A 14640-nucleotide genomic window follows, 5' to 3' on the forward strand; every position below is an offset into this window, starting at 1 on the left:
CCATCTGCGATGCCGGTGTCCTATAGGGGTGCAGCTTCGAGAAAGCTCAAACAAACGGCCCCAGCCGCCGCCGCCTTTTCGGACTGCGTTGCTCCGCACTGCCCGGTCTGTAGCAGGATCCTTGGACTCCGGACAGGTTTCTGGACTGTGCCGTACTCTGGCCATGCTTACTCTGCACTCCTTGGCTTTGCCTGTGTGGGATGCCCAGCCCCTGGGACACGTATCTCGAGAGGTAAGCCACTAGCTATGTGGATCGTGAACACAGAAGGCAAACCAGAAACAATCCGTGCCATCGTCCGGGGAGAGATTCTGTCTGGGATTCTAGGCGGAGCCTCATGGCGAGCCCCTTCTGCAGCCCCTCTTGGGCGGGCAGAGAGGCTTGTTCCCGGACCTCCGGGTGGTGGCAGTGGGGCAGGTGGCCCCTGAGGCCTCCCTCAGAGCGTGCCTGAAGTTTGGTGCCGTGCCCAGCCTCAGGCGAACCAGGGCCTCAAGCTGGGGGAGTACTCCTCACCTTGGCCTGCCCGCCTGACTGCATCACATCCCGCTGACTCAGTTGGCCTGGCCCTCGGATAAACAGCTTTGTTGAAAGGACGGTCCATTTGTTTACGCTGGAGAGTTTTTTTCTGATGAAACACAGCAGGCTGGTGGGCGATGTGCCCCATAATAGAGTCAAGTTGCACCGCGTGACTTAAAAACTCACATTAACAAAACCCACCAAAATGGTAACAGTGGCTGCCTTTGGGTGATGGACGATTTCTGCGTTGTTCTCTCTTTTATATTTCTGGGTGTTCTATTTTTTTCCCCCCACCGTAAACATTTATTGCTATTTTGTAATGGGGAAGAAATCACTGAAATAAAGGGGGCGGAACGTTTCACATACCATGGCATTTTAATTAAAAAAAAATTTTTTTTTTTATATTTATTTTTGAGAAAGAGAGAGACAGAGTGTGAGCAGGGAAGGGGCAGAGAGAGGGAGAAACAGCCTCAGGCTGTGAGCTGTCAGCACAGAGCGCCTTGAGGGGCTTGAACCTATAAACTGTGAGATCATGACCCGAACCGAAGTCGGACCGTCAACCGACTGAGCCACCTAAGCGCCCCTTGATTTTTTTTTAATGTTTAGTTATTTTTGAGAGAGAGAGAGAGAGAGAGAGAGACAGAACGTGAGCATAGGAGGGGCAGAGAGAGCGGGAGACACAGAATCCGACGCAGGCTCCAGGCTCTGAGCTGTCAGCACAGAACCCGACACGGGGCTCGAACCCACAAACCACGAGATCATGACCTGAGCCAGAGTCAGATGCTCAACTGACTGAGCCACCCAGGTCCCCCTTAATTTTTTTTTTTTTTAATGTTTAGTTACTTTTGAGAGAGAGAGACAGACAGAGACAGAGTGCAAGCGGGGTAGGGGCAGAGAGAGAGAGAGAGAGAGACGCACAGAATCCAAAGCAGGCTCCAGGCTCTGAGCTGTCAGCACAGAGCCCAACACGGGGCTCGAACCCACGAACCACGAGATCATGACATGAGCCAGAGTCGGACGCTCAACTGACTGAGCCACCCAGGTGCCCCACCACGGCATTTTAAACAAAGACTGAATGTTTGTGACACAGAGACCCAGAGCAGGAATAATGACGTGAACATTCTCTAGCAGGTGCCTGTTACACGTGGTTCCCTCTCAGCCAGTGGCTGTGGCCTCGCTGGTGACAGGTAGAGCCTCTTGGTTCTTAGATCCATAGGGTAGCCCTTGTGAATAACGATGACACAAATACCATCATCTTCTACATGTCTCATCTATGTGTTTCATCCACGTGATACCCTGTGAGGTGGGCACTATTATGATCATGCCCATTTTAGAGAATGGAAAATGGAGGCATTGAGAAGACAGGTAGGTATAACTCTGGGATTTGAGACCCGGTAACACTTGGCCACAGAGCCTGGGTGCTAAACCACAGTGCCATTCTGCCTTTTGTAGGAGCAGAAATCCAGGTGGGACCCGAAGGAAGGACCAGCAGGTAGAGGAGGTGGACCATATGGGAGGATGTCGGTGCTCAGTCTGGGCTGGTTTGGGTGGGCCTTGACCACAGCATGGGCCAGGGAGAGAGTCTGGGAGTAGCTGGGGCCAACGCCGTCTTGTTCTTCCTGCAGTGTGCTGGACATCTTCCCCACTGTGGTGGCCCTGGCGGGGGCCAGCCTACCCCAAGACCGGCACTTTGACGGCTTGGATGCCTCTTCCGTGCTTTTTGGCTGGTCGCAGACTGGGCACCGGGTAAGTGGAGGAGGTGTGCGCCCCTCACCGGCTCTACAGGGGCTTGGGCTGCTGCTTCTCATCCGGGGCCACCTTTGTGCGAAGAGAACCGTCCTGGGAACGTGCATGCCAGCGGCCCCTCCCGATCTAGTTTAAGAACCCCCGACGGATTAATCCTTTGAGACAAAGCTCTCTTTCCACCCCTCTCCCCCTCGTCCCCTGTGATCAATCCAGCTTGTCAATCCAGACTTACCTTGGACAGTCTGGCTTAGAGTGGGTGTGTATAGAGGTGCTTCTTGCCCGTAACATACGATTTTTTTCCGCAGTGATTTGTCTGACACATCGTAGGCCCCTGGCACATTTTTGTTGGACGGGGTGGCTGACTAGCCAGAGTGACTTGGGTATCGTGGGACTCCCCGGCTAGAATGGAACTTCCCGAAGGCAGGGATCTCCCCCAGAATTCTCAGTGCACCTAACTGGGCCAGCACCCAGCCGGCTGTAAGTGTGCATTTGACGAAGAAATGAATGAACATTCCCCCTGGCTCCTGGAAGGCCCGGCCTGTGGCCCTACAGCCCCTGCTCCAGCTTTGGGGTTCTGCTCCCCAGCACCCCAGGGTCCCCTCTTCATGTGCACTGAGGCATTCGTCGGCAGTGACAGCCAGGAAGTGCCGGCCCCGACGGCCTTTCCATGTCATTTCCGTGTGTTTTCCTTTCACCAAAAGGAAGAGGAAGTGGGAGGAGGGAACCCCAAGCACCTCTGTGAGGCCCGGTGAGCACATGGCTTCTGAGTTAGGGACCCACACATCAAAGGGTCTATTTGTGTCTTCACCCGAGGTTCACATGGAAGTGACTCAAACGCGCTGCTCGGATGTGGCCCGGTGGTTTGTGACGCGGCCCCCGCCACGGAGCCCCGAGGGGGCCATCCGTGCTTCCGAGAGCGTCCCTGCAGTTTCTAGGGGTTGTCTGACGCTGCCTGAAATGCCCTCTGAGCAAGTACTGCTTCTCCCGGGACACCCAACCTTCTAGAGCTGCCCAGGCTTCCAGGCTGAGCCCCACCGCTGGAGAGCTGCAAAGAGCAGGAAGATGGTTTCCGCCTCCGGACTGGACGTTCGCAGTGTGTGACCCCGGGGGGTTATCGAAGACGTCAGTGGAGAGGTGCTCCTGAGTGTTTATCACCACGGCTACTAATAGAATCATTGGGGTCACCAGGAAGTGCTTCAAGGACTCCGGGCTCCTTGACGCGGCCGCTCCTGCCTGTGGAAGCCAGAACCTTCGCGCTCACTTCCGCTCTCAGAGGGGAGAGCGGTCCCTCTCTCTAGTTGCAGCTCTTTCTTCTGCAGAGTCATGCTCAGGGCCTAACAGTTACTGGCCTAGTGTCCGACAGGGTTGGGCCCGGCAGGGGGAGTAGAGGCAGGCCCCAACACTGGTTGGGGTTTTTCGTGGGGACAGATGATGTGTGGTAAGGCGGCTGCAGTGGGGGCTGGCTTGCTCCCTGACCGCGCCGCAGGGCCCAGAAGGAAACAGCCACCACTTACTGCTTGCAGGAAGCTGCTGATAGCATCTTCAAGAGCAAAGGCCCTGGGGTGCTGGCACCTGCAGGCTATACCCAGCCTCCCAGAGCTCTGGATTCCCTGCAGAGCCGAAGGTGCTGCAGATAAGATTGTTTGGAGTTTGAGGGCAACCCAGGTAATTGTTGGCCCTGAATTGTTGGTCTTTTCTGCTCACCTGCTGAAAAGACTAGAGTAAAGCGTCCAGAATTTGCTGAACAGAGGGGAGGTCGGAGGCCGGGAGGTAGCGTGAGTGATGATAGAGACATACACTCACGTACATATGTGTATACGCACACATACAGGTCCCCGCGTGTGATTTTTTTTTAAACTTTTATTATTTTCTATTAAAACAATTTTTTCTTAACGTTTATTTATCATTGAGAGAGAGAAAGAGAGATAGCACAAGTCAGGGAGGGGCAGAGAGAGAGGGAGTCACAGAATCCGAAGCAGGCTCCAGGCTCCGAGCTGTCAGCACAGAGCCCGACGCGGGGCTCGAACCCACGACCCGTGAGATCATGACCTGAGCCGGAGTCAGAGGCTTAACTGACGGAGCCACCCAGGCGCCACTGCGTGTAATTTTTGCTAAACACAATTTGGTTGTGTTCACACTCAGGTGTGTTCTGGGCGTGCAAGGATTCTAACATGGCTTAGTTTAGAAAACCATTCCAGTTTCAAGAAGCTCAGAGTGACTCCTCAGATGCTCATCTCAAAACAATATGCAAATACAGCTCAGCCATTCGGTCCTTCCCTATTTTGCAAATGAAGTAACCGCCCGGGTAAAGAGCTGAAGCCACCTAAGGCTAAGGCGTAGCTCCTTGGCACCCCCCCCAGGCCCCTTGCGGACAGGTTTAAGGGCAAGTAATGGGTCTGCAGTTTTCCTACTGTGCGGTCTTTTCACTACCCGCTTCGAGGACGGACGGGTGGGACGTGGGGTGGTGTTGAAAATGTGCCACAGAGGCGGCCAGGCTGCCCGCCCTTGCATCCTGCTGAGCCTTCTGCTTCTCATCTTGATGGGCCCGGGTCTGGGCACCGAGGGCAACCGCAAGGCGGGGGAGGGCGCCTCAGAGATCCTGCTTGGTGCTTGCCTGACTCCCTGGTGGAAGCTGGAGTTCGTCACGTTACCACCGGTCAAGTCGTACCTCCGCCCCGGGTTGCCAACCGCCGAGGCCAAAAATTGCCCACAAAGAGGAAGGCGTCTTTAATGGCTCTTCACCTGCCAGTCCAGACTGGTCTGGGGCTGCTGTGGGTCAGAAAATGCGTGGCACCTCCCTGGAGGCCATACACCGGGGAGACCTGAGCAGGGGCTGGTCTCTGGAGCTCCGGTCCGATCACTTCTCTTAGGGAGGCCCCTAGTGGTGAAAGACGCCATCCCCATCCGGAGTGGCTGCCCCCTTTTGGAGCCGGCTTTGCAACCCCACCTGATGGGATTGGGGAGCCCTCCTTTTGTGTGTGTGTGTGGTGGGGGGGGCGTTACCACATAAGCACCAGCCTCTGGGGCCTAAGGGAGCCGCTCACCTGCTTCAGACAACAAAACAGAATGAAACAAAGCAAACAGGTAAGAAAGGCAACCAAGAGGGTGCAACATGTCTGCAGAAGATAAAAGTTATCTTTGAAGTGGGGACCCACCCTGGAGAGGACCTGTCTTAGGCTGTGATTCATGTATCAGTTTGCCAACCCTCTTCCTATGTGGGTGTAAACAACGCCGTGGCCAGTCTGCACAACAAAACCCACGCCCTCCTGTTTCTGAGAGGGAGCCATCCGGAAGTTTTGCTTCCTCTTCCTCTTGGATTTTGGAAGTTGCCTCTGGTAACGCTGCACAAATATCCTGGACGTAGCAGCCCACCCTTCTGGAGTGTCTGTCACCGAGACCCAAATACTGTCAACGATTTGAACCAGCGGACCGCGACTCCCATCTTCTGGAGGTCTGAGGACCTCCTTGATGGGCGGACAGTAGGTTTTCCAAGTCCCCCCACTTTCCGCCTCCGCCAGAAGGAAACCCAGTGGCCTCCCGCAGTGAGAGGCTTGGCTTCCTGCTGGGCGGGCAGAGGAGTGAGTTTTGAGTTACGACTTCTTTTCCTGTTTGGAAGGAGCCTGCTGTCATCATGCTGGCTGGGGACCTTGCAGGGACTGTCACGAGAGCCCAGCACGGAAGCTGCAGGTGCGGGAGGGACCCCGCCCCTGGTGGCATCCTCTGAGAGCCCGGAAAAACTTGGGGGGGACAGCTGTTTACTGCTCCAACAGATGTTTCTCGCTCTTTTTTTTTAAATAGCCCCATGGAAACTTTGAATCACCTAAGCGTCTTTGCAGTGATATATATTGGTCATGATTCATACCAGGGCGGTCTCACGCATCCAGCACCAACCCACCAAGGACACTGGTTGTTTATTTTCTACCGAATCCTGCCCTTGGCACGCCTGAATTCGGTGTTTCCATTCTGTAGGGCGATCCTTTCATCGATGGCCCGATGACGGGGAATTTCCTCAGTCCGAGGAGGGCAGGAGTGAGTCATGGAGTGAGGACATCTGTGTTCGGAGGTTAGGCTGTGCCCAGTTCTGCAGAAATCACGCCGAGCTGTCCTCTCAAGGACATGCCATCCTTGCTTGAGGGAGAGTTAGAACATTAACTGGATGCCAAGAAGCCGTGTTTCCAAGGAGCACCCGCGTCAGAATCCCTGGAACTGTCTGTAAGCCGTGCAGATTCCCAGGCCCCGTCTTGAACCTGAAGGGTGGGACACGGCCACCTGCGGCCCCGCCCTCAGGATGGTCCTGCGCCTGGTTTAGAGAACACGTACTGTGCTGCCTTGAAATTGTTCGATTTCGAACGCGGTTTCTCTCTTTCATTTTGCACCGGACCCTGCGAATTCTGCAGCTGGTACCAGGGGGCCTAGGAGTCTGACCAGAGTTGCAGCCCATTCTGATTAATTAACTTGCCAAGGAGCTATTTCCTGCCCTCCTCCCCCCCCCCCCCAACCCCCCCCCCGAGCATTGGCCGGCGTGGACTACAGGCCTGTGTGTGTCAGTGTTTGGGGCCGTGGTGGGTGGGATGGACCGGCCACCGTGACAGAGAAAGGAATGCCTTCCAGGAAGCATGGGGGGCATGGTTGGCGGGTTAGGAAGCTCTCTCTGCTGCTCTCTCTCAGGTGCTGTTTCACCCCAACAGTGGGGCGGCTGGAGAGTACGGAGCCCTTCAGACCGTCCGCCTGGAACAACACAAGGCCTTCTACGTCACCGGTGAGTCAGGGGCACCCACCTGGATCCACCCTCTGGCCTCCAGGAATGAGTGTGGACTGCCCTCCCTCAGGGAGCCCTCAGCACCCCCCTCCCCCCTCCCCCCACCACCCCAGGGCAGACCCTCTGCACCCACAAATACGAAAACAAGGTCTTTGTACTCTGCGCCCGAATTTCTAGCAAGCTCAGAGCTAGTCCGCACACTCACAAGAAGGACTCTCACTCCACTGTTAGGCTTTAAATGCCAGTTTGGCGGAATGTTAAGTGGAAGCTTGGAGATATTTTAAGGTGTAATTTACTAGACAATAGACTGTTTCAGAGAATAGACTCTAGAGGTCTAGTTAGCAAACCGACAGAAGTCTCTCTGCTGCTTGATTTGCTCGGTGACGGTCTTAAATGTATATTTTAGAAATGTGATGCTGGGTCAGGATGGATCTCAAAATCTTCCCAGGGGCTTCTGGCTGCGAACAGAATTCAGGCTCCTTCCATACCGGGTCGCTGGACTTTTCTGGTGTCGGTTCTCCAAGAGCAACCACCTTCTTCCTTGGCCTTCTATCAAGATCTCTGTCAGCGTTTAGGGCCTCACGTCAAATCCTAGTACCTCGGTCATAAAACTCCCTCTCATCTTCTCAGCTGGGTACGATCTGGAGAAACTCTGGTGATGATCACGTTCTGCCCTATATGCCAGCCATTGGGGTACATGTTTTATTTTCCCTACTAGTTTTTTATTTTTTTAATTTTTTTTTAACGTTTATTCAGTTTTGAGAGACAGAGACAGAGCACGAGTGGGGCAGGGGCAGAGAGAGAGGGAGACACAGAATCCGAAGCAGGCTCCGGGCTCCGAGCTGTCAGCGCAGAGCCCGACTCCGGGCTCGAACTCAAGAACCGGGAGATCATAACCGGAGCCCAAGTCGGCCACTTAACTGACTGAGCCACCCAGGCGCCCCTCCCTTACTAGTTTTGAGCTCTCTGAACCCAGAGCTTTGTAAGATCTTTTATTTTTGTTGTCTTTAAGTGCTGAGCACAGTTTCTCGTGTCCTGCAGGAACCCTAAAATGTTTCTCCGAGTGAATGAAAAACGAACAAACAAAAACATAAACAAAACAAAACCAGACCCGGGACCTGGTGTGGATTTCAATTTGATTCAGTTATTTAATGTGAGAGTGTTCCAAAGCATTATATAATAAAGAACAGAAATTATTTTCCCCGAGTATAAATACGTGATCCTGAAGAAAATGTGCCATAAAAACACAAGTTCTTTGAGTTCAGAACTTGAGGGATATTAAAAATGCCACAAAGACTCTTTTGATTCTCCAAAACCTAAAATGCAAACCAGTCAGATATTTGTTATGCTTTCGGATGGAAAATTTCTAGATTACAGTCCTTACATTACACTATCTCAGAGGTATGGCTTCTCCAGGCTGAGTTAATTTCAGAAGTCAAGACCTTGCCAAAAAAGCCCTTGGGACCACAGTGCTGGAATCCTAAATGTTACTATGAAGTAATCGGACCGTTTAAAACCATCACAATCAGACAAGAATTAGGATGCCCAGGGGAGGCCTCTTCTGAGGAGTCACCAAAGTCCCGGCAGAGTTAGCACGAGGATGAGGACGACAGACATCTCAACAGCTGGGGGCCGGGGGTGGAGAGTGTGACATGTTCTGATCCCTCCCTTCCCTTCCTCTTTGGAAAGTCTGCATCCTGGTTACTTAAAGCTGCTTTTGGATAAACGAGCTGTATTGACCTCTATCTACTACATTAGATTAGAGAAAGATTTGGAGGAGGTTTCTTCACAGATTTTGAGGCGTCCCCCCCCCTTCTGGCTCCCTCCTTCCCGGATTTCACCCATCGATTTTCTTCCGTTGTGAGAGTCCTGAGCTCTGATACCTTGATACTCCCCCGATGCCCCAAGCCAAAGAGAGGATAGTCTTCTTGGGCCCGAGCTGCACAGACTGGGCGGTGTCCCCAGGGGAATGAAACTCTTGAACACAGACCCAACCCATGGTGACCTCTGCCTTTCAATGATCAAATTATTTTGTTTCTGCCTGCCTCCGTGATTTTCTGGTGCCTTCAATTGTTGGGGTTTTTTCCCCTAAATTTGTTGCCTAGAATTTGTAATTGTTACCCACGTGGGGTCCTATGCAAGCTATTTCATTATTCTGTGAAGTGGAAATCTTTAATTTTTATAAGGAGTCCATCCAAACCCTTGCTCGACTGACTGCAAACCTCATGTCCCGTGCCCTTGACTGGCAATGAAGAAAAGCCAAATTCGGGGCGCCTGGGTGGCGCAGTCGGTTAGGCGTCCGACTTCAGCCAGGTCACGATCTCGCGGTCCGTGTGTTCGAGCCCCGCGTCGGGCTCTGGGCTGACGGCTCAGAGCCTGGAGCCTGTTTCCGATTCTGTGTCTCCCTCTCTCTCTGCCCCTCCCCCGTTCATGCTCTGTCTCTCTCTGTCCCCCCCCCAAAAAAAATAAATAAACGTTGAAAAAAGAAAAGCCAAATTCTAGGCAAAGACAGTGATTCTCAACTTTCCGCTGACCGACCCAGATGTCAACCACGAGAGGAAAACCATTAATGAAGGGCTATGCGACTTGCCCATTCTTCTCTCCCTGTAAGAGGAGCCACTGGAGAAATTTCTCTCACACCTCAGTGAGAAGGAGCAATTGAGAAGTTTCCACCTTCTGGTTTGGCTGCTAAGAAGCTCGGGGGCAAAGTAGGTGTTCAGGAATTCCTATATTTCTTAAAAAAGATATTTTTAACTATTTATTTTTGTGTATGAGAGAGAGAGAGAGTATGAGCAGGGGAGGGGCCGAGAGACGGGGTGACACAGAATGTGAAGCCGGTTCCAGGCTCTGAGCTGTCAGCACAGAGCCCGACGCCGGGCTCGAACTCACGAACCGCGAGATCATGACCTGAGCGAAGTCAGACGCTTAACCGACTGACCAACCCCGGCACCCCGGGAGTTCCTGTATTTCTGATGGCCGTCCTTTGCCTTGACTCCTTTTGTTGACTCAGTTGCATTACATTGATTTCTATCAGATGCCTGAACTACTTTTTGTATGGAAAAGGAAAAGAACCTGAGTCGTGACAGCTAAGGATGCCGCTCTCCATTTTTGTTCCGGCTCTCCTGAGGCTGCTTCAACAGCCAGATTCTGATTTCAACAAGAATCTCAACTACAACCCAAAGTGAAATTACTCACCTTGCCTTCCCGCCCAGTCCACCAAACTGAGTATCTCTGGTATTCCAGAAATGAATTTTTGAGGAAAAAAAAAAGAAAAAAAGAAAAAATCGAATTTACTCGCCAAGGGTGGAGACGGGAGATACTCGATTGGCTGCTGTGCGGGCCCTGAAGGCAAGTCCGGGAGAAGTTCCAGATCATTCTGGAAGGCAGGAGCATCCCTGGGATGAGCAGCCGGAACCCCAAGGGGCTTTCTTTGACGGGGAGAACAGTCATGCGAACATACGAGTCCTGCTCTGTTTGCCTCGATTTATAATCCATCACCTCCTCTTTCCAGCACGGGGCCAAAGCTGGGTTTGATGGGGTGTTTGCTGTCACCCTCTCTCTAGGCGGAGCCAAAGCCTGTGACGGGAAGGTCGGGCCCCCGCGGCTTCACGAGCCTCCCCTCATTTTTAACCTGGAAGAGGATGTTGCGGAAGCCGAGCCTCTAGAAGAAGGCAGTGCTGAGTACGAGCGCGTCTTGCCCGAGGTCAGACAGGTCCTGGCGGACGTGCTTGTAGACATTGCTGGTGACAAGACGTCCAGGGCGGATTACACTCGGGATCCTTCGGTGACCCCCTGCTGTGATCCCCACCGAAAGGCCTGCCGCTGTCACACCACCTGACCCATTTCCCCCCCACTGTCCTCCCTGCATGCCGCCTTGGGAGGGGGGCGGGGACGGCTGTGCCGAGCCGAGCCGAGCCGTAGGGAAAGGCACACAGGCTTTGGAGTCAGGCCGGGTTCAGGCCCCAGCTTCGGAACGTGGGCCGTCACTGAACCCACAGCTTTCGAGCTCATTCTGAGGACCAAGGAGGCACTATATGCAAATGACTGCCACATCACGTGACGCGGAACAGGCACTGGATGCATTTGGGTTTCCTTTCCTTTCTATGCACCCAGTTTTGCTGGTCGTTTTAGCATAGATTCATGCCAGCTGGGATCTAGGGCAGCACTTTTCCATCTTTAATACGCATACGTGTCACCTGGGATCCCTCGAGAGTGCAGATTCTGACTCAGTAGTTGCCCGAGACGCTCCGTTTCCGGGCAGCTCCTGGGGGAAATGCCCTGAGTAGCACAGGTGCAGACTAGACAAAGCTAGACGTTTCCGGGTCTCAGAGCAGGCGAGCCCACGGATACATCCGTGGCACTCCCTGTCTCCTCTCGCTCCCCCTTAAAGATCAAATGATGGTATTTTAAAGATTGTAAGCATTCCTTCTGCCTCCTAAAACCAGGAAGAAATGAACGTCTAAAACCTCAAAAACACATTGCCATGACTTTATTATAAGTGTCCTAAATGGGACTCCAAGGTAATAAATGATTCATTCCAATCACTGCAAAAATACTTTGCCTGGCTAAAAGCAGTCTCTCTATATGTCATATACAAGAAATACAATTCAAAGAGGTTTTCCTATACGTACATTTTTACATGGCATACATTTCAAAAGGATGCCCTTGTTCATATAGAGTTCCGGCTATAGACCAACGTGGTTAGTGAGCATCGACGCGATGGCTGTAACATATTTCATATAGTCTCTCCCATGCCTGCTGGCAACCGGGGCGGAGGAGGGTTTGGTGAGCAGTGGACCGCGTCCCGTGGCTTAAGCAGGCGGCACCTGGGATTCCTGCCCCCCTTTCTGCGCACACAATTGTACTCCATTCTTCCACCTTCCTTGTTTTCTCCACAACCACCTGACAGGGGGTGTCCTGCTTTCTGAGGTGCGCTTCTCATCATGACTGCTTCGTTTTGCCCTTCTGACTTCCACGGCACAAGATTATCTACCAAAATCAAAACAGAACGGCCTTAACTCTTTCCGGGAAGGGACTGGTAGGCAGGCTGGGTTATCAACAGGTCTGTGCCCACGCGGGGTCAGCAGGGGGAGGATGGGCACTGCGGATCCACGGACTGACCCTCACTCACGGCCACAGAAAATCCACCCATCTTACTTCGGTATAGACGAGTATGGCACGGTTTCAAAAAAAAACTGACTACGTCTAAAATACGTGTGTGTATGTTTATACGGGTATTGCATGTTTTTTTAAAAGGCTCATCTTACTTGTAAACACAGACTGTTAAGTCACTACTAAAGTCGGTAAATACCCTTGGTCCCAATTTGCTTACTCTTGCTCACAAGAGCAGACTAGTGTCGGAAAATATGCAGACTTGTAAAGGTTGGTGTATTGCTGAGACAAAAGCTGCTTATCTTCCTGAATACAGCGTCTTTCTAAGGGACCAGAAACGATCAATTCTCTTTCCTTTCGTTGTTTATGGAGCAAAGTAAGTCCCAAGGAGATAAGAGCGATCGTATCCAGGGAAGTGCGAGTATACTTAGAAAACAAAAAAGACCCACTCGAGATGACCTGTGTTCCGAAGGCAAAGGCCCGGGGAGGGCCGCACGAGATTATCTGGGCAAGCCCATGTTCTTAGTTAACTGAAAGAGAAGTGATTTTAACCAAACGGAGACACCAAGATCCTTTCACAATCCTGGAAGTTTTTAAGGGACGTGGGTAGAGATGTGAATTCTGGACAAGATACAGAATAAAGGCAGAGAGGGGAGTCGCCCAGGATCTCCTCTCCAGTTGGACATCGTTGCCAATGAGGGCGTGAGGTGGTCCGTGTCAAGAGGACATCCCAGTGGCACTCACGCCCCTGGTCCCCGTGCGGTGCGGTGAGGTGGAGAAGGCCGTCTGCTACGATGTCAGGAGCTCGCGGAAGCATGGCCCTCTCCTCCCCGTCTGCCTCTAGGCTGGAGGGCAGGCCTGGGGTCTGATGGGCTTCTTGACCCCTACCACCAGCTCTAGGGTCTAACAGGGGCCTCATTCAGTGATCAGTGGTCTCGCTGGCAGGAAGCCTTCCTCGAGTATAAATAAAAATCCCGGATGCAATTTAAACCAGGTTTCACTCATCTGATCCTTAAGAGGGAGACGGGACAGCTGGCTCATAGCCAGCTTCCTGGCAGTGTTTAGGTGAACAGGCCTCTTGATAGGTTCTAGCACTCGTTTTTAAGCATCTCTCTCTTTTTTTTTTTTTTTTTTAAAGCTCGAGGCAAATGCTCTGCACAGTGTACCTATTATCTTATGCAGGCTTTCTTTGGCAGGGGCCCATCTCCTCCATGCCAAGATCTGCAGTACCCCAGTTCGGTAAGTACAGAGCTTGTAGGGTTCACTTTGATTACTAAGTAATAATCTTTTCTAGCAGTCACAGACTTTCACCAAAACCACTGAAATGGAACCTAATGAGGGAATGCTCCAAACCTGGACACGTGGGACACATCTATCCCTACGGCATCTGATCTATTCTGGTTCCTAGAAGATACAGCTGCAGGGAAATGACCACCAGCTTTGGCGGGGGGGGCGAGGCAGAAGAACTCCCTTTATGGCTAGTTCGGGCATGAGAACCCAAAGGCAAACCACTGGTTTATCAGGAGGCAGCAAGCCAACAGTTGTTTTTATCCTTAGAATTGGTATTTTTAAGAACCACCGCTCTCCACGCTTCACATATAAACTACTTGTTGGCACTGTGTTTGGCAATCTGCCGATTCAAAGCCCGGAACGTAGACTTCAAGCTGCAATCTGTAAAGCCTTTATGGGAAAGCACAAAGCCAGCCCTCTAATGATGCAAAGAGGGACCCAAAACAGTCTTTTTTTTTTTTTTTTTTTTTTTTTTTTAAGCTGACTGGGCTTATCAGATTGTCCCAAGGTTTATATAAGAAAGAAGCTAGACTTGCACCCCATCCTTTTGCAGATGGAACTTCCACGGACACGAAAGGATCAGGAGCAAACATTCTATACTAAGACCCAACGGGCTCTGAGGCAAAGCCCAAGTGGCTGCTGCTCTCTGGCCCCAGCGGGGGTCACTCAGTTGACTCTCTTAAGTCCTGGCCCGCGCACCGCTCCCATCTCTAAAGGAGTTCAGGTTCGCCCTCTGTGCCATTCGCTAACCGCAGCTCACGAGCGCGCTCCGTGCGTTGCTCTCAGTGGAAGCTTGAGGCCTCAGAAGCTAAGACCCTGGCGGCCACCCAGGGAGAGAATCCTCTCGCTCCGGACAGGGACGCTAGAAAAAGCCAAGCTCTGCACCCAGCCAGCCCTGAGGGCTCTCGCTGCCGGAACAGCTGAAGCAGGGTGCAGGGAAACGCAGGGGAGCTCTCCCCCGGGGGCTCCCACCCTCCGCACGGCTGCTGGCAGCCTGGGGTCCGCCTCACCAGAGCCGGAGGAGGGTGAGGGTCCGGCTGGCTTGCAGAGAGCAGCGGCCCAGCCCCGCTAGAGCATCGTCGTTAGCAAAAAGGTGGCAGGATTCCACAAGAACATCCTTAGGAGCCTCAGGAAAACAGGAGTTGATGCAGGCGTGAATTCCTGCCTTGCGAGCAGCAGAGATAGTGCTAACGAAGCCAAGTTAAGGGTTCCAGGCCTC

The 14640-nt window shown here is 52.5% G+C and overlaps 2 protein-coding genes across 6 annotated transcripts in view; one reads left to right on the forward strand and one right to left on the reverse strand.

Annotated features, from left to right (window-relative positions):
• The window catches only part of ARSG (arylsulfatase G), a 70464-nt gene extending 58130 nt beyond the window's left edge, over window positions 1–12334 (forward strand). Inside the window, exons 9-11 of one of the 4 annotated variants that reach the window (XR_004342921.1) lie at window positions 2140–2260; window positions 6230–6472; window positions 6929–7005. Coding sequence is in view for 3 of the 4 variants with exons in the window: in XM_030294573.1 (XP_030150433.1) it covers window positions 2140–2260; window positions 6929–7019; window positions 10583–10857 (487 nt within the window). In the remaining variant the exon portion in view is untranslated. Of the gene's footprint in view, window positions 1–2139; window positions 2261–6229; window positions 6473–6928; window positions 7020–10053; window positions 10275–10582 lie in introns of those variants that run through there. The other 3 variants (XM_032591216.1, XM_032591215.1, XM_030294573.1) reach the window with 3 other exon arrangements.
• Window positions 11494–14640, reverse strand: part of WIPI1 (WD repeat domain, phosphoinositide interacting 1) — a 31545-nt gene continuing 28398 nt past the window's right edge. Inside the window, exon 13 of one of the 2 annotated variants that reach the window (XM_030294574.1) lies at window positions 11494–14547. In XM_030294574.1, coding sequence (XP_030150434.1) covers window positions 14428–14547 — 120 coding nt within the window. In that variant the 3' untranslated portion in view covers window positions 11494–14427. The remainder of the gene's footprint in view (window positions 14548–14640) is intronic. The other variant, XM_030294575.1, reaches the window with a different exon arrangement.

This window comes from Lynx canadensis, chromosome E1 (assembly GCF_007474595.2).
Source record: "Lynx canadensis isolate LIC74 chromosome E1, mLynCan4.pri.v2, whole genome shotgun sequence".
In the NCBI taxonomy this organism is placed as follows: domain Eukaryota; kingdom Metazoa; phylum Chordata; class Mammalia; order Carnivora; family Felidae; genus Lynx; species Lynx canadensis.